The 20556-nt window shown below is 42.0% G+C and overlaps 1 protein-coding gene across 1 annotated transcript in view; it reads right to left on the bottom strand.

The window, feature by feature from the left end:
- ACAD11 (acyl-CoA dehydrogenase family member 11) overlaps window positions 1-20556 on the bottom strand; it is a 366306-nt gene that overhangs the window by 206233 nt on the left and 139517 nt on the right. The window contains exon 5 of the mRNA XM_085630689.1: window positions 14224-14388. Within this exon, the coding sequence (XP_085486815.1) occupies window positions 14224-14388 (165 nt within the window). The remainder of the gene's footprint in view (window positions 1-14223; window positions 14389-20556) is intronic.

The following is a 20556-nucleotide window of genomic DNA, read 5'->3' on the forward strand; positions in this document are numbered from 1 at the left end:
TTTCAACTGGAGCAGACAAGTTCCCGTTTACTAAAATTCTAGCTATGAGAGTTTGATAGATCGAGCTCAATACATGCATTAAATAAGCCCAGTTGACTTGATCGAACGCCTTTGAGGCATCCAACGTGATGATGAGCAATGGTGCTTTGTGGAGTGTTGCTAGATCTATTGCTCCGATCAAATTGAATGTGAGGTCTCGTATTCCTCTCCCTGGACAAAGCCTTTTTGATCCATATGTGACAAACCACATATTACTCTATTTAACCTCTCAGCTAGAATCTTGGCAAAGATCTTATAGTCAATATTAAGCAGAGAGATTGGTCTATATGAATTACAAGAGCTAGGCGGTTTTGATGGTTTAAGGATCAAAGCCACTGTAGCTTCATTCCAAGAATGCGGCATATTCCCGCCTTTTTCAAAAACCTGGGAGAATAACTTTACCATAACAGGAATGAGTACCTCCATCAGAGATCTGTACAGTTCCGCCTGCAGGCCATCCGATTCTGCAGCTTTACCTAGTTTTCCTGCTGCTAATGCTTTCTTGACCTCACTCATTGTTATGAGGCTGTTAAGATTGCAAGATTCCTTCTCGCTAATTTTATTCGGAACATCTTGGCCCAGACAGGTCTTTATAGCTTCCTCTTGGACAGTTAAATCCTCTCGGTACACCTTTTCGAAGTGCTTTTGAAAAGCCTCTTCGATCTCTGCCAGGCTCTTGAGTGAGTTCCCGGAGGCATCACATTTGACTTCTTTGATGTTGCCTCTGGCTAGATCTTGTGTAGTCTTCCAGGCTAGAAGCTTTCCACAGCCTTCCCCATACTCGAAGTGGGCAAGCTTACTGGCTTCCCACCTCTTTTTCAGCCTTGAGTCGATCAACCCTGCCAGTTCTGATTTAAGAGATTGCAACTCTGCCGTAGTGTCTTCAGCCAACGAGTTACTCCCAAGGGTATTGAGTCTTTGCTCTAACTTCAGAATTTTACATTCTATCTCCTCCACCTCAGCTCTGTGCTTTTTCTGTCTAGCAATTTGGAGTGACGATATACATCCTCTCAGGAAGGCTTTATAAGTGTCCCACACGATTTCTATGGGGGCACTATCCATGTTTGTCAAGAAGAAATCGTTTGTCTCTATCATTAATTTCTCAGTCACATCTTCCTCTAACAGAATGGCACCATCTAGAGTCCCTTTCTGTGAGTCAGCATAGCTGGGACTTTTAAAGTTACTGCCGAATGATCAGAAAAATGTTCCCCCAGATGTTTTATATCCTTCACCCAACTTTTCAGGACATGGCAAATTAGGAAAATATCTAATCTGGACTTGTGTTTATATTTCTTTTTATGAAAGGTGTACCCTCTTCTATTCCCCATTTTATCTCTCCACACTTCTAGCCATCCTAACTGCCTCATAGACATTTTAACCGTAGATCTCATTTTGCAGTTCTGGGTTGCTCTGCTCTTTAGTGACCTGTCTATGGCTGGGTCTAAGACTACATTGAAATCTCCTGCCAGGATTAAGGGATCTGGGAAGTCTAGTAGTTCAGAAAGTAGACACCTAAAGGGGGCAGGGTCGTCTATATTGGGACCATAGTATCCTGCCACCGTACATTTATAAGCGTGGCATTTTTTTGATAACTATGGCCACCCCCTTCGTTTTTAATTGTTGCGTCGTACAAACCACATCTTGGATCCAGCTCCTAGACTTGCACAGATTCCTCATCTCGCTATCTGTTAGATGTGTCTCCTGCAGTATAAGGATTTGTTCTGGTATATCTCTCAGATATTGAAAACTCTTCTCCGTCCTATATTTTGATCTGATCTCATTTAGGTTCCATGACAGAACCCTCAAAAGTGTATTTTGGTCACCTATTGACTGAGCCATGTTTCTATTGAGAGCCTACTCTGGCGATTTGGACATGTTTTTTAAAACTTTTCTCCCACTGCACCCTACCACGTGCCCCCACCCTCACCCACCCCATTTCCCCCTGTGCCCCCCCCCCAGAGAACCCCCCTCTTTCCTTTTCTATGGCCCTACCTTGGCCTGCGAGGCCCCCTCCTAGAGTCAGGAACATTACAAATTGTGCTGCATATTATCTTGGGAACGTTATTAAGACTATATAATGAATCTTGTGTATCCGTAACTCAAATCTTAACCAACGCTGAGGAGAAAACATGGATATTATACTAATATTTTATTTAGCTTGCCGTTCCCCTCCACCACCCGAGATAGATTATAAAAAGATTTCAGCTTCCTCCACCCGTCTAAAAGGTTTGCATTTTGTTGTTGTGCATTACTTTTAGCATGGCAGGAAATTTAAGTTGTGCTGTTGCGCCCTGCTTCCTGAAGGGTTCTAACCGTTTCTCTAGCTCCCACTGCCTGCTTGCTGTGATTGATGAAACATCAGACCATATTTGGAAAGTTATTCCTTCTGCAATTAACAAACTCATCTTGAGAGCTTTATTTAGAATTTCATCTTTCAGGTTATACGTTCAAAAATGAACAGAGATTTTCCTAGGTCTGATTTTGTTTGAGCTCAGTCTAAATGGGTCTCTATGTACCCTCTGAATGTCAACCATGACAGCTTGTCCTGAGCTATCAAATTCAATAGCTTGTTTAATTAGCTTAACCACGAATTCTTTAAGATTGCTCCCCTCAGCTCCCTCGGGAATCTTAAGCAAGCGGATGTTGTTCCTCCTTTGGCAGTTTTCAAGGGATTTCAACTTATCCTGGAAGTCCGTTTCTCTTTCTTTCATCAAGCTTATATCCCTTGCATTTTCCTCTGACTGGGAGACTAGGTCAGCTACTGTAGATTCCAACACTTCAGTCCTGGCTGCTAATGAATCCAGTTTATCTTCCATATTCTCGCATGACAGTTTTATTTCGGCTTGATCTTTTTCTGACACCTCAAATCTATTTCTGACTTCCTTCGTCAGCATTTCCAAAAGATCCGAAATTGATAGGGGGATGGTCTGGTCTGCAAGATCCCCTCCCTGAGCCGCCACTTGCCCGGGGTCAATCTCATTTCTTTGATTCTCTCTTGAGGGAACCATATCCGCCTGTGCTGTGAGGATGATTTTATCCAAATCTCTGACTCCTTCGTCTGCCATCGTTGATTCACTTATGTCTTCTCCTTCTGGTGATTCCAGCTCTCTTGCGAGTGGTTGAAATTTATTAGGACTTAGTATACCTTCCGGGTAATCAGGGTAATCAGTTGGCTTCAAACTATTGCTGTAAATACAGCCTGTTGGTTTTAATATTAGGGTGCTGGGTGCAACCTTGAAGCAACTCCTCAGTGAGGGGGTGAGTTTTGGGTTTTGTTGCTTTTGGGACAGATTTTTCTTTCTCTTAACTTTCCTATTTTTAGGAGTGGCCCAATCTCCTGTTGTTCTTTTATCCCAGGAGGGCGATGTTTTTATATGTTTTTATTTAGGTTGAACCCCCTGCTTTTGAACGATATCCCGGCTAGGTTGAGAATCAGTGTTAGCCAGGTTGAAGCTCGTACTCCTCAGAGCATATCTAGATTGCCCCCTGCTCCTGTGCCAATACCTGTGCCTAAGCCTGTGCCTCTGCTTCTACCACCAATTTCACCTCCCAATGTCACCGGGATTCCCATAATCGGGTGGTTACCCCCCAGTTCATCCACCAGTTTTGGACTTACTATACAGACTCTCCCAGCATTGGCAGTGTTCCTCTCCGCCGTTGTCACTGTTCTTCGGGAGACTCCCCGTGGTTCCTTTGTTGCAGATGCAGTTTGTGCTGCCTCTGCCTCTTCCGCCCTGGATGGGGAGCCTTGCCGTGGCTCTCCAACCTCGTCCCACCTCACGTGAGGCCCAGGACCACAACAGCTCCTGTGTTTCCTGGCCCCCCTAAGGGGCGCCACTCAGCGACTGCCGCCACCACAGGCTCAACTGGCCCACCACTTCCACCGCAATGAAATTGAACCACCAATACGGCCGAGAGACGAAAACCCGGGAAGTCTGCCTCCAGCCGACCGCCGCACCCAGCGTGAGGTTTATTTCTTCTCTCTGTCTCACCGCAGTATTGCAAACAATTCACTCCACAGCAATTATACTTGGCCTTCCATTAGTTTCATTAGTATCGCTATGTAAGTTAAACAGCTCACGCATGCTCCCACCATTCCGGTTCCTGGCTCCTGGAGCCTCCGTGACCGGCTACTCGCTGGACGCCATGTTCTCCCCCAGTCAGCTCCTTCTTGTAAGGCAGGCTCCAAAGCAGTTCCCCTTGGCATGCTGTAGAAAGCACCAGCTACTAGTCCTGAACCTGACAAACGGAGTTGGGGGTGGACACACCAACCAACAAACACAAAAACATTTCTCAGCTGATACTGCTGTTGGTCCCTGGATTATGGTAGAGAAATCTTGCAGCATTGACTGATAGATTTTTAGAGCATTTGGGTATTCCAATGGTCAGCAATGGACTGGGTTTGAGCAGTTACTGCCTTATGCATATTCTTCCCATAGTAGTCAAGCCGTAGTTTTTGTCTTCAGGTGTCAGCAGGAAGATGGGATGGAGTTGGGGGTCTCATATAATCAGAGACTAAAAACAAGGGCACAAACTAGGGAGAGGATGTCTTACTTAGCTAATTGTTAACCAGGGAACAAAGAGGCAGAATACATCAAGGGAGTTTTCATGAGCTTTGAAGGGATCCACTGACCCCTTCCTTCAACACTTTAAAATTTGACCTACTACAAAAGACCTCTGAAATATCCTAGAGGTGCTCAGCAGTTGTTCTCTTCCCTCCATCTTAGGTATCACTGAAATCAGGGAAAAGCACAAGCCACATGTGTCATACACTCTCATCACACAGAAGCCATACATACACAAGTGCATCAACCACGTCCCAAATGGATGGAGCAAAGGACATCGCTGCACGGGATTGGCAAATCAGTTTAAAAACACTGGGGAAGCCAGTAACTCCTGGCATAAAACAGATAAAAGGTCCTGATCTACTATTATAATCTTGGTGTGGCCACCACTGTCAATCCTCTACAGCCAGGAGATCTGAGAATAGAGACACTCAGCAAAGAACAGTGGGCATGGTGTGCTACTCTGTGCCACAGAGTCCCCGTCTGGGTTCGTTTTCCTTGTCACAGGCTACCCTCAGCACACATGCATGATTGTTGGTTGTGTTGAAGTGAAAAAGTTGAAAACCTACAGAACTCGCTATGGGAAATTTGAGGCAGGGAGTTATGTTCTCCAGAGCCTTGCAAGGGGACAGTTCTCCATCCCAACAACTTTAATATGCCACGCATCTGTTCTATACCGGAAGACAGAGAAGCAAGACTGGTAATTCTAGCATTCAAAATGGCGAGTAGCTTCAAGGAATGAGTATATTTTGTATTTTGTGTGTTTCAGTCAACATAAAAAAAAGCAATACATCTTCTGCTAACAAACAAACTGACTCAATAATGTGACTGTATATCTAAGAGTATTCTTCATTTAAACCCTTCTGGGCGTCAAAAAGTCCAGCAAATTAATTTCTTTCCTGTTTGTGTATCCTCCAATCTAGAACATGGCGAGTACCCATGAACGAAACTTTTCTAGAGGTTGAAAGCACTATCCTAAAATGTCTGAAAAAGGATATTTACCATATTTACTGTGCTCCCACTTAAACAGTGGGGTATTTATGCTAGCTTCAATATCATCCTTCTGCTTCTGCAATATGACACATCTTAAATGTTTTTTCTGGGACTACTTTATATGTGACTTTGATCATTAAATAGGAAATGTAATGGTTAGGTCAATGTAATCCATTATCTTGGCTGATTTTAGGCTGTATTTCACAATCCTCACATACATTTTAAATAGTGACTTATGAATTATCATCATGGCATAATCTAGACAAAAATGTGGATACTGTAAATAAATGCTGCATAGATTAATTTATTAGCCTTTACATTAAAATTAACAAATAGAATATGAAATAATTGTATTGTCCAGAAGAAGGTGGAATGTATGAGTAACCCCACCAGAACGTGCTGATTAATTTTGTCACTATCTAACTACACTAAACATTGCTATATGATTAAGTTCATAAATATACAGTGATATATTTGACAAATGTCAAGTAGTCAAACAGATTGATTTGTCTTCATTTCTTCTTTTGTGGCTATGTGTTTGATTTGTGTATGTGATAATTTTTAACAAATTATATATTTTTTATCAGATTAAATTTATATATATATATATATATATATATATATATATCAAGCAAACTATCCCCTGTTCGAAGAGCACTCCAGGCACAGACGTAGTGAAAGCAGCCAGCATTTCTTTATTCATAAAATCTTTTAAAAGCCTAATGCGTTTCGGAGTAAGAACTCCTTGCTCATCTCCATGGGCTGCGCAGTATTAAGAAGGCATTGTCCCAGCATGGTCTTTTCACAGGTGAGTTCATTATATTGCATGCTGGGATATGTAGTACTTCAGTTCAAAAATGCCTTCATTTTCAAGTGGTCGTCCCTTAGTAGGTTCTGCGCCTCCTCACGCTATTTATTGATTTGTTATTTGCCCTCCAGTGGGCCTCTGAAAGAGTGCTGATAATTTTGCAAGTCTTGGGATGTGTAGTTTTAAAAGTTAGGCTTTTAAAAGATTTTCTGAATAAAGAAATGCTGGCTGCTTTCACTACGTCTGCGCCTGGAGTGGTCTTCGAACAGGGGATAGTTTGCTTGATATATATATATATATATATATATATATATATATATATATATATATTACCTACTGGCGGTCGCCAGTAGGTAGTTATAGTTAGGACCCCTTTTCCATAGGAAAACCTCAACATTCTATTTTGAATAACTTTGGCGCCGGTTGACGAATCCTCGCGAATTTCTCAAAATAGGTGGGGCGCTACGCTCCGCTCCTACCCTGAAAGTCTCGGGGGGATACGTCAAGCGGGGGCTGAGATAAAAGGGGGGTCCCAAAACGCGTTTTTCCCATGCATTTTTCCATAGGACCTTTAGAACGAGCTACAGCCCGAACGGCTGAACAGAATTACTCGAAATTTGGCAGAGAGGTAGTCCCTAGGTCAAGGAAGTGCCTTTTGTAGGTTTGGTGTAAATCTGTTCAGTAGATTCTGAGAAAATAGCCTTTAAATCAATATATATATCTGAGCCCGCTTACGGTACGCTTACCGTACGCTTACCGTAAGCGTACGGTGGCGTGCGCGAGCGCGATTCTGATTGGCTCTTAGATCTTAGTAAACATTCGAATCGGCCGAAACCAGGAAGCGGCGGCCGCCATTTTGTGTATTTCACTCTGAAAAAAAAGAGTGAAAACAAGAAAAGGGGGCAAAGAGGAGAGTTACAGACCCCCTTACATTTGTGAGGGGGTCAAAGAAGGACTGTAAAGTACAAAGAAAACATTTATTGATTTAAAAAAAAATCACGGGGTACGCGTACGGTAAGCTTACGGTAAGCGTACGGTAAAAAAAAAATACAAAAATGAAATGAAATGCAGATTTAAGTGTTTAGATATTAGGGGGCTCTAAAAAGAGCCGTTGTGTTTATGAAGTGATTTTTAAGTGGTACCTACAAGTAAGTACCGATGCAGAGTCTAAGGTTCAAGAGGAAGACTCTGTTCCCTTCATCAGTGAAGTGCACACCATCTCCTCTATAAATGTCTTGCATGTCGTAACGCAAGTTGTTGTGGTAAATGGCACCCATACCATAGTCACGGAGGAAAGCAGAAACAGATTTGTTGACGTGCTTTCTTGCTTTGTCAATCTGTGGACAGAAATGATTGGACCAGTTCCATTTTTGCCTTTGGCATATGTTGGAAAACACAAAGGCAGTTTTAGGGAAAAGTGAAAACAGTTGTGCAAAGGTGTCCTTCATAAGCATTTCCAGACCTACCCCAGTCAAAGTGCCTAGGTCATTGCCACCACAGTGCACTATTATGCGCATAACAGTCACTCCCGGCACTTCCGCGTAACGTGCGCGTGTAGCGTACACGCGTACGCGTCCCACGCGGAGTACGCGCGGCTACGCAAATTGCGTAACTATACGCAAGCAGCGTAGGAAAATTACGGACGTTGCGTAAACCGTACGCTTACCGTAAGCTTACGGTACGCGTACTAAAAAAATAATAAAAAAAAAAAAAATGTACTGCAAATAAATTTTACAAAAAAACAAATTAAAGAATTTTAAAAATTTAATCATAGTCTTTATAAAAGGTAAGAAAATTAAAATAAAAATATGTTAGAAAAAATAGAAGAAAAAAAAAAATTAGCATTTAAAAAACCTTGCAAATTCACTGAAAAAACCATGGGTTTCACACACGTTATAGTTAGGAATTAGCATTTAAAAAACCTTGCAAATTCACTGAAAAAACCATAGGTTTCACACATGTTATAGTTAGCTGGACATTTTACTCGTAAAAAAACATTGAAATTGCCCTGTTATAGTTAGTTCAGCTAACTATAACTCGCGCGCCCGCAATGCACTGCTGATGACGTCACATATTACATCACTCATGACATGGTCAGTGACATCACTCATGACATCACTGATGACATCTCAAATGACATCACTGATGACCTCACTGATGACATCATCCTTGTGATAGAGTGGCAGACCTCCTCTCACCCTAATATAACTTTTGATACACACATACAAATATAGAGACTAAAATTTACAAACGAATTGACATACCAATACCAGTAACAACAACCTCTTCAGTAATTCTAAGATCCACATACACATCCATTCATTCACCAACTGTTCAATACAGTCACTCATACATGTACTCACTCATCATATGTACTCATACACCTATACATCCTGTCACACAATGCCACTCATCCATAGAGTTACTTACACACATAGTCACTCATGCTAATAAAGAATCAAACATCCATTTACTTGCATATACAGTTATACACACACCACCACACTTACTTCTACAGAAACTTACACATACTTAGTCTTTTAAACAATCACTTATAGAAACACATACTTATTCATACAGGAACTCTTTCAATCTCTCACTCTCACATATACTCACTTATATACACCAATAGTCACATATACTAGTTTAAAACATATGTAGTTACTCATAAAGACACTATTGAGACAGTCATTCACTCACTAACACACCCATACACACACTCATCCACCCATACAGTCCTGCACACATGCTGTGTTAAACACATACAAACAGTGAGTCAGTCATTCATGCACCTATGCACTACGTAATACCCTCCACCAAACCATGCAGACACTCATACTGATACTCAAAAAACCAACTAATATCCTATATAGACACCTATGTAGCTACTCACCAACCCATGCAGCCACTCATACACAAAGTGAAAGACTGATACAGATATTTACATATTTAAACATTACTCACTAAGCCATGTATTCACTATGATACACTTAATCAGTCAGTTACACAATCAATTTTTCAAAAAGAAATCATCCATTTAGACAGTAATATACCCATTTATTCTTCCATCGACCTTGAGATATACATATATAAAACATATTTAATTTTCAGAAAAACACACATTCACTGGATGATGTCATCAGTGAGGTCATCAGTGATGTCATTTGAGATGTCATCAGTGATGTCATGAGTGATGTCACTGACCATGTCATGAGTGATGTAATATGTGACGTCATCAGCAGTGCATTGCGGGCGCGCGAGTTATAGTTAGCTGAACTAACTATAACGGGGCAATTTCAATGGTTTTTTACGAGTAAAATGTCCAGCTAACTATAACATGTGTGAAACCTATGGTTTTTTCAGTGAATATATATATATATATATTCACCCAAAAAGCTCCGAGCTTTAAAGCAGCACTCCACAAAGGTGAGTTTTGACAAAACCTTTTAATTTTGAAAGCGGCATGGATGACCCAATTAATCCTTCTCCCTGACGCGTTTCAATGCTACAAGCACCTTAATCATAGGGCGGCAGTTGGTAAAACATGAAACGGACCTCCACCTCTTTTACCCATTAGGCACTCACTTTCCGGTAAGTTGTGTGCTGGGAGTAGAAGTCCCAATTCTTCTATTTCAGTATAGTCAATAAATTACCAACGTTGTTTTTCTGCCGATTCCAGTTCATTCATACACCGCCCTCCAGTGGGCCTCAGGTCATGCCCTCCACTTTCCATTCTGTCACCCTCGTGCTAAAAGGGCTGCAGTTAAATAACCAGCCCTGCAGACCTTGTTCAATTTGAAAGGCGGTGCATGCTTCCACGGCCGGAGGTGCCGTGTCGTAGATTCACCCCAAAAGCTCCGAGCTTTAAAGCAGCACTCCACAAAGGTGAGTTTTGACAAAACCTTTTAATTTGAAAGCGGCATGGATGACCCAATTAATCCTTCTCCCTGACGCGTTTCAATGCTTCAAGCACCTTAATCATAGGGCGGCATTTGGTAAAACATGAAACGGACCTCCACCTCTTTTACCCATTAGGCACTCACTTTCCGGTAAGTTGTGTGCTGGGAGTAGAAGTCCCAATTCTTCTATTTCAGTATAGTCAATAAATTACCAACGTTGTTTTTCTGCCAATTCCAGTTCATTCATACACCGCCCTCCAGTGACGTGGGTAATTTATTGACTATACTGAAATAGAAGAATTGGGACTTCTACTCCCAGCACACAACTTACCAAAAAAAAATGTTTAATACGTAGTTTATTGTAAAATAAATATATAAAAAAAAATAATATATAAATAAATTAGCATTTAAAAAACCGTACAAATTCACTGAAAAAACCATAGGTTTCACACACGTTATAGTTAGGAATTAGCATTTTAAAAAACTTGCAAATTCACTTAAAAAACCATAGGTTTCACACATGTTATAGTTAGGTGGATATTTCACTCGTAAAAAACCAATGAAATTCCCCCGTTATAGTTAGTTCAGATAACTATAACTCGCGCGACCGCCACTCTATCACAAGGATGATGTCATGAGTGATGCCACTGACCATGTCATGAGTGATGTAATATGTGACGTCATGAGCAGTGGATTGCGGGCGCGCGAGTTATAGTCATCTGAACTAACTATAACGGGGGAATTTCATTGGTTTTTTACGAGTGAATTATCCACCTAACTATAACATGTGTGAAACCTATGGTTTTTTAAGTGAATATATATATATATATATATATATATATATATATATATATATATATATATATACACACACACACACACACACACACACACACACACACACACACATACATATATATATATAGCCTAAATGTTTGGTATCTGTATTAGTTTTTTTCTGGCTCATAAGTGTGGTAATAGATTAAATGATGGAGTATAAGGTGATGGATTTGAGAGTATTTTCCCTTTTTTTATTACACTCCTATGGGAGTACTTGTGAATTTATATTAATTTAGGGCGGTCCTATTTGCAAGTGCGTAAATGGACTCCGGGGGCATGTTGGTAAAACACTTTAAAGAATGGATAGAAGATTTTAGTTTATTCATTAAAGAAGCCGAAAAAGTTTGTACTGATGTTTTAGTAGTCTGTACAAAGAGGCAGTGAAGCAATAATCCAGTCCATTGCTTTACAAACAATACTGTCAAAGAAGGTAGTCTCCAGATATAGACCATTCTATACCCTACAGGTGTGGACCATCACATTAAAACGTGGGCCACATGAAAGTATTCAAGTATGACACTAAAAAGTAGAAATTAATTTCACCATGTGCTATTCCATCACTGGGAAGTCTGAGGTTTTAATGGGTCTTTCCATTGTCTACTTTTGAGAACACCCGAACAGTATGACTCTTATCGCAACAGAAAGACAAAGGTAGACATCTTCTTCATCTCTCTCTCTTTCTTGACTTAAAGGTCTCTACCACCCCATTACAAGGGCGCTGATTCATAATTAGGAGGTCCATGCAACATTTTAACCTAACATCATGAAGTGTCTTCAAGTTTTTTTCCCTTTTCACCTTTCTTCTCTCCATGAGCCTGTTTCAACAAGGCAAATCAACTAACCTTTCACTATCCACCTAGACTTAAGTATTCTAGAAGAGAACATCCTTGATTTCTTCCTTTATTCATCCATCAAAAATAGCCACCTGCCCCTTGTCATTCCAACTTCCTTTTTAAAGCTAGATGTTTAAAATGATGTCATATGCAACTCAACATGTCTCTAGGTCACTGGCTACTTTCCATAAACTCCTACTGAACTATAGTTCATAGCAGCATTCGTACATTTTGAGCTGGAGTTACAAACTGATGAAAATGGCCCAAATTATTGCCGCTGGCACCTATAAAGTGTGTAGCACAAGATTGTGCTTCCTTCAAGAATCATCATCATTTACAGCACTTTAGTTTAAAAGACCTGTAGAACTGGTGGCAATTCATAAAGTGTACCAAGGAGTACTTGTCTCCTGTTTGCTTCTCCTCAATTTCTCACAGGCACAAGTGGAAAGGGTAATTTGGCTCCAGTCGGTGCAACACCAGCACCCACTTGGATCAAAGATCAATGAAACTGCCTCATACCCTTCAAATCTGGCTATCAAATTACTCGGGTTACCGCAGCCAAACATCGGTGGCCTTGAAAAGCAAGTTCCTGAATGAGGTAAAATCTAGCCGACTGATTATGAAAAGGTGCTTACTTTGTTGATGGCCATTGGTTTATCCTGTAGCAACCTTGTGCTACAGTATTTTAAAGGATTTATCAAGATCATTCAGGCTCTGCTCTATGTCTCTTGAGGACCTTTTGTGACGTTTGTGAAGCCACCATGGTACAAATAACTATAATCCAGAACAGATGTTTCAAAGAAAACTGCTCCTTCACTTGCCCCTTTTCTTCTCTGCCAGGGCTGACCGTGATCCATGAAGCATTATAGTCTGCCATCTTGAATTTGGCACTCCCGAAAATGTTCCACTTAGGAGCTTACGAACTTAGGGGTTGATTAGGATGGCGGAAGGACCACCACCGCCGAGCCGGCGGTGGCAGTCCTTCCGCAATCGCACAGGATTTACCCACCGCCCAATTAGGATGCCGGTGGGTACTGCGGCGGAGGGAAATTCAGGCAGTCGCTTTTCCGCCGGTAGCAATCGTCACGATTACGATGCCGACGGAAGCCAGCCTTTCCGTGGCGGTTGAACCGCCATTGAAAGGCTGGCGGAGAATGTCTTCCGGGGCCTGTTGCGGGCCCCCCTTGTGCTGGGGGAGGTGTGGGAGCATTGGGGGGGTACCCATAGTACCCCTCTATTTCACTGCACCAAGTGGCAGGCACAGTGTTGTGCCTGCCACGTAGTGCAGTGAAATGCACAAAATGCTCTTTTTAACATCACGGCGGTGATGCTGTCAGCAGCCACTGCCACAATGTTAAGGGTGCGGAATCGGACCGCAGCGGTGGCGGTCCCATCATAATTGGATGGGCGGGACTGCCGCACGCATGGCAGACGAACCCAATCACCGCTACGGTGGCGGGCGGATCAAATCCCCCGCCATCCTAATGAGCCCCTTAGAGTAGAGATGAACGCACACTGAGCATATATACCTTTCATTGGTGACATGTTGGTTAAAGAGGCAATTCCTTGACATTTTGAAGAGCCTTTACCCACCACCAAACAAGAACTCATGGAGCTATTCGCCTACCCCTGCTAAGAATTGCCTTCACTTTTGGTTTAACGTGTATGGCTGCTTGTGACATCATCAACCTTGAGTAGCTCTTGTGGACAGACATGATTTGCTGCGTAGCAGCAACTAATCATGAGCTAATGTACATTTGCTCACTCCAATGGACATTCTGTCAAATGAATGCACACATGTATATTATATATAAGTGAATGAACCCTTGCACTCTCAGAACCACAAATTTAAATTCCTACCAACAAAGGTGCATTCATACAAGAGAATGCATAGAAGCCCACAGTCATCGCACTACACAGAAAGCCACATCGGATCAGGAAAAAGACCACACTACGCATGTGCATACCACCAGCTGAATATGGAAAGAATACATATTCAGACTGGTCAATGTTCATAGTGCTCTAGTCACTGTGGTACACGTTGGAAAAATATTTATTTTTTTGAAAAACAAAGCTTTTGGTGGGGTATCACTTTTGTAACAGTCTGATCTATTTCATGCATTACTGTACTTTTGAGACTTATTATGAAAAACCCACAGTAACTTTAACTTGGAGTGAAATCTTAAATTTTTGTTTTAACAATAATCCATATTGGAGTCTGTAGCATTATCTGCTGTAGCACCCACCTCCTTTGGATGAAAAAGGATATTGTCTATCCTGAAGTCACCATGAACCAGTTTTTGTTCATCATCTCGGACTGGCACATTGTTAATTAACCATTCGGACAGGTCATTCATGGCAGGGATGTCCTTATGTCGAGCCCTTTCATACTGTGCTTTCCACGTCAACACCTAAAATATCAGGAAAGAAAAACAAGATCATCAGTCAGGGGTATGAAGCACTTTACAAATTATACTGTACCCTACAATATAACACAAAAGATACCCAATATACCCAACTGTAAAGCATGGCTAACATCAACATGTCAATATGATTATAAATTAGAAGATTAGACATCAAAATGAGGTACTCAGCGAGACAAACGCATTCCTTATTAAATTCTCCCTCAGAAAAGACACATCAACATTTCAAGCGTGCTCAATATGAAAATCCCATTTTACTAAGGTTTAGAAAAATAATTGTGGATTATGACAATATCTGTATTCAAATATCTGTGCACACAACACCTGGAAGTCTTCAACTGAAGTCCTCAGGTGCTTTGAGGGACATAGAAGAAGTGCTGCAGCATCCTTCAGTGATGAGGATCGAAGGAATTAAAAAATGAAAGATATCTCTGTCTAAGGCAGCGTATGATGTGAATGGCGTGCCCACGGTGGAAAACTCTGCAAGGGAGACCCAAGGGAGGTGGAGGAATGAAGATGGTCAGCTATGGGTCAGCATAGACCCACCAGTGACAGAAAACGTCCATCTATGCTGACACAGCTCATTGAGAGCCACAGCCAGCACTGGCTCTCCTCTCTAAAGGCCGACTGTGAAGAACATGCAATTGGGTGGGAAGGGTAAGGATGGCCAACGTGGGTGGCAACGTGGGTGGCAGGATTTCTGGTCCTGGGGTTTTAAAATAGTATTCAGGGAGAGAAGTAGATAAACAAGGGTCGTGGATATCACGAGGCAGGACAGCAGGTACATTTGTAGGTCTCACCTACAGACGGCTTCTAATTGTTTAATCAAAGACAGAGCTTTGAATCAGTCTGTTGCTGCTCATTGGTTGGTTTTTTTTTTGTCAGGACTTTCCTTGCTTTTTATTCAATGGCTTTCCTTTCTCTTTTTGATGTCCCTCCACTGGAGTACAACTTATTTACCATCCTTTTGATTGAATGACTTGTATTCTGTCACTGGTAAAACATCAACTACTTTTTTCTTTTTCTTTGAGCATTCCATGGGAGCACATGTGTTTTCTTGCTCCCCATCACATCCTCATCCCTCATTATCTGAGCGTTGCTACCCACGCCTCCCAACTCATCCATAAAGGCACAGCAACAAATAACGTTTTGCCTTGGTTTGACTAAAGAGGCGATTTTATGGAGTTGGTTCTTGTGATAAAAGTAAATGGAATATTAGTTGAAGTGGATGGTAGTCCCCTTCAAGTAATATTGGCACTACCCTTTATTAGGTCCATTTAAGTTTAAATAATTTAAACCTGAGCTCAACCCATGGTAGCTGTTGCAGGGAGCAGACAAACTTAACTTAATATGTTAATGAGCTCATAGACACCAACACTACAGACGTCTGATGAAGGGAACCAGAGATATGGCTTTTAAAAGTTTCAAATAATTCTAGAGCCAAAAAGAACAGAGCACAAGTATATGGTTGTATTGTACCACATGAAAGTCATAATTTAAGGGTGACCTCGATAGCACAGGCTGGATACAGGGCCCAGGTACATTATGGTGGAAAGTTTACTTTCTGACGCAGTATTTTTTCTTGAGAAAAGTCCTCGACGAGGTTATCCGCGGGTTGGGCTGCAGGTTGGATCTGACGAGTGGCTCATCGAACGGCAGCCAGCTGAGCGTGGGTTGCTGGTGGGAGCCTCGGCTTCTGCAGGTAATTCAAGGCTCTCAATGTTGGCGGAGGGAAAGTTTGAGTGGGCAAAGTCCAGGTCCAGAAAGGGTTCATTGTTGACTGGGTGCTGGTCTGTGTTGGTCCCTTTGATTGTCCTCTATATTCAGGCTTAATAACGTGTCTTAAGTAGAGATCCTTTCAGCCTGGAAAACAGACAAGTTAAATCTGACTCGCGGTGTGAGGGCCGTGATCCCACTGTAGTTTCTGTTTCATTTGGTAAACAGTTCAGAAAAAGGAATGTCTAGTCTTGCAGGGATGAAGGGGACAGAGTACACCCCAACACCGGCCAAGGGTCCACGATCTTTTTGCCACCACTTGGGGGTTAGAACTCAGTCTCCCAGAAGACACCAACAGGGTGCTTGGCAAAGTCATTTGGAACTGCTGACCTGGGATCAGTTGAGATTTAAGCTTTTTGCAGCTTTTGTGTTCCTGGGGCTTACAGGAGATTACCAAACTAGCACTTGCAGTCTGTTCTTTTGTCCTGGGTACAAGTGGGAGCAGGTACAGCCCTTGGGGGTTCTCTCCATATATTTAACAGCAGGTACATTCCTTCTGTCTTCCACAGGACCAGATGTGTTCTGAGGATGATATCAAGGCGGGGGCACATTTAGGCATGGCACTAGCTTGTGAGTGGGGGAGAATCCCTGGCCAAAGAGGGAAAAATTACCAGGGGCAAACCTACCCATTTAATCATAATTTCTTGGGGGCTGGCTCTAAACAATTGCACAGTCCACTGCTCTGCCACCATCCAATATGCCAGAACCTTTCTTTCACTTGGCAGAGCTCTGGGCACACCCATAAGGGTTTTCTAGGGAAATTAGAAATTCCCCCTGCAAATTAGCTCTGAAACAGGTTCCCCGCCACAGCCGTTTATGCCATTCTGACTACCTGGACAATGGAAAGGGCAGGTAAGTTACATCTGCCTGTGACCGGGGATACTTCTTTGAAGCTTGTGCAGTTGGTAAACACACATCCCAGGCCATCCTGTCAGACGTCCTCCAACCAAATGGCTTTTTGTTCCCTTACATTGGTGCCATTCACACCTCCTGACAGAGGGCAGTCAGGCTGTCTAGAGACAGCTGCAGATTAAATTAGAAAGGCTACTAGAGGATTTAGGCAGGAGCAAGGTGGCTTTCTAAGGTCACCTTTTCCTAAAGTTATATAAAATCTGACTTTAAATGGATATGATTTGTCAGTGGTTTAAGTATTGTTTCTAGCTACTCTCAAACTGAAGTTAGCACTCATAAGAATTAGTGTGCAACCCAGCGTTAATCAATGGGAGAGCAATCCATTTAGCAGTGAAAAATGTCTTTGGAGAATTTTCACTGCCAGGATCGGAAAAACATACAATACCCATGTCAGGCTTTTTCATAACATGCACCCTTCCCAGTGGGCACTTAAAGCCTATCCTTGGGGTGATTTATTGACTTAAAAAGGAAGATTTAGGCCTGTCTAAAGGGAGAGCTCGATTGGACGCAATGGCAGTTTTTAAGCTATGCTGCAGTGGCAGGCCGAGAATCATGATTTCACTTTCCACTGTAGCGGCAGCACAGTATGTGCTGTAGTCCACTAGTTACATTTAACTTACAGGTCCTACGAATATACACTGGGCGCTGGATGGCAGCGCCCCAGTGTTCAGAGTCCATACACAGCAATAAAATAAAAAAATGGTGTGGGGGTTACCACGTCAAATGGCATTTTTGTAATAGTTTTGCTTTATTTCCTGAGTTACACATCTTGCCTTTAAACCCAGGTCTCCTTTTTCACATATTCGCTAGGAATCAAATTACATATATTCGAGGCTGAAGATCCTTTTTAGGTTTTGCTGTGCTTGTGGAATCTATTATATTCAGTATATCTTAAAGGGGCTTACATCCCACCTATTTGTCTGTGTGCTTGTCACTTTAGTTTTTTTACGTTCCTATTGGTTCTACCTTTTTTTTTTTTAGGGTCTGTTTCTCTTATCAGTATCCCATTGCCCAATTACTCATTCTCCATCCACTTTTATGGCTGGAACTTCTTTTGCCTGGCATCCGACTACTTTTACTAATGTTTGTGTGCTTTTGCCAATGCATCCACAACCACATTTCTTTGTTTATACGACACATTTATATTTTCAGTGGACTTTCTTTTACACGCATTGTATCACTTATTTTTACTCATCATCATACTTAGACAACAAGTGTGGTGGCAAGTTGCATACTTTTATCTAGAAATAAAACAAAGTATTTAATTACTACATTTCTTTGTTTAGCCAACACTTTCTCCAATTACATCCGTAAATCACTTGCACGTCAAATTAATATGTTGCTGTTCTAGGACGCGGTGCAACATTTTGTCAATGCAGCTCATTATACAAACATTGAGGACTTAATCTGCTTTTGCGCAGGGAAATAAGGCTGAATGTCACTCCATATTTTTAACTATGCTAATACAATTCCAAACTTAATGGTATACTGGCGTATGGGGACATTCTAAAACTATTTCTTCTATAAACTCTTGTGAGTGTCTAAGAAACAGCAAATGCGCCTTCATAGCGAACTAAAACTAGTCTTAACTGCCATCTGAAAAAAAGCGCGGCTTTCCTTCAACTTTCTAAATATTGCTGTGAAGGTTTTGCAAGTGCTTTACGGGCATCTCAAATGCAGAGTAAAATGTTATTTGATGTATATATTTAATTTGAGAAGTGTTTGTTGCCTAATTGTTTCAGTACTTATTTAGGGTGCACAACAATTAATTTTAGCACACATTTGAACCGTGGTGGCAAGCTGCATAATTTTGTCTAAAACCAACACAAATTATTACATTGCATTCTGTGTGCATAGTTTTGAAGCAACATTTACGGTTTTATTATTTATTTCTAATCGCAAACACATTTGGAAACATTTACAGAATCCATCTCAAATCCCTTTTACTGCTACATTTGTAACAAAACATTTTGTTGCACCATGCACGGCTACATTTCTTTGTTTCTTACACACTTACAGTATTCCAATGCACCTGAAAGTATGAGTTAGAAGGGTAAATTGAAAAGTCCTGTGATTTTTTTGTGCAGTTTTATATAGCACAAACTCGACCCGAAGGTATTGGAGAGCAATACATGAGCACCAGTTACGTTACTCAAGGACACATTAATTCTTCTTTTTAGGTCTCGCTTAGGAGGGCCTTTAGCCATCGCTCTGCTCATTTTCAACCACACACTCGTGCTTGTGGCGGCATTCACCTTGCGGGAGTGAGCAGCGGCGCGCATGCTAATTGGCTGTTGCTCGCTCCCGCAAGGCGGATGGTGCCACAAGCACAAGTGTGCTTGAAAACAGCTGCTGCTTGTTTCGATCGCGCGCGCACCACTCGGGGTACGCTGCAGCGAGCGCGCGCACACCACTCGTGGGACGCTTTCATCATGTCACCATGACATCACTACACCACGGGTGATACCATATATTTTCAGGCCAAGGGGGAGCAGCGTAAGATATGGAAAATATCTTGACATATTGCAAATATAGATTTCTTAGCATTATATAGGCACAATGCCCATTTTAAAACACTGGGTTCAATATCTTTGCAGGTGTGAAAACTAGTATTAACTTCAGGAAGATTGCAGGGACATCAAAGCTTCAATACAAAAAAGTCCTTAAGTAACGTGTTCACTGTTCGTCCTTTTTTGGCAGCTGCATGATAAGTACCGGATTACTACTTCATGGACATACCTTTAAATATCCATATTGCTCCGCCCGAGCCAAATCAAACAGCCGAGGTCTGTTGTGGATTAACATGTAGCGCTGATGAAAATCAAAACAGCAATTCCAGAAGGCTAAAGGCCCCATTCCCTCGGTGCGCAGATTATTTGGCATGCTTGATCATCTGATTAAATGCTTTGTCTTGTCTAACAAAAGCACTAATACTCCTGCTGCGTATCTGAGAGTGGCCGCTAAAGAGATTTGTGGCGGCAGCTGTCCCCATTTGTAGGCCTCATTCTTCCTGGACAATGGCGGACAGTAGAAGGTAGGGGAGCCCCAAGCCTCTGCAGGGAGGAGCGGCGCCTCCATATGGCTCGTGTCCAGGCAGATGTTCCGACAGGGTGATCTTGTCCTGCCATTTTGTCACCGCCTCCCTAGACGTTGCATGTGCTTCAATCACGCACGGTTTGACAGAACCTTTTTGCAGGCACGTCTGGTGAAAGCATTCTCTGCATGTCCAGCTGATAGCCAAAGACACCTCCCACTGGCAGCATCCACCCCTCCCCCACCCCCGCTTGAATTGTCCTGCGCAATTTAGTGAAAGAATCTCCCTGGAGCGCACCTAGACACTTCTGCCGTCATTCCGGTATACGCTGCTTTGTTATGCAAATCAGTTCCTGTCTCACTGCTGGGCTATCAGTGATGAGAAAATTCCAACTTTGAAGGCCTGTCTTTTTAATAACCTCGTTCAGGGCACTA

The sequence above is a fragment of the Triturus cristatus genome, chromosome 10 (assembly GCF_964204655.1).
Source record: "Triturus cristatus chromosome 10, aTriCri1.1, whole genome shotgun sequence".
Lineage (NCBI taxonomy): Eukaryota > Metazoa > Chordata > Amphibia > Caudata > Salamandridae > Triturus > Triturus cristatus.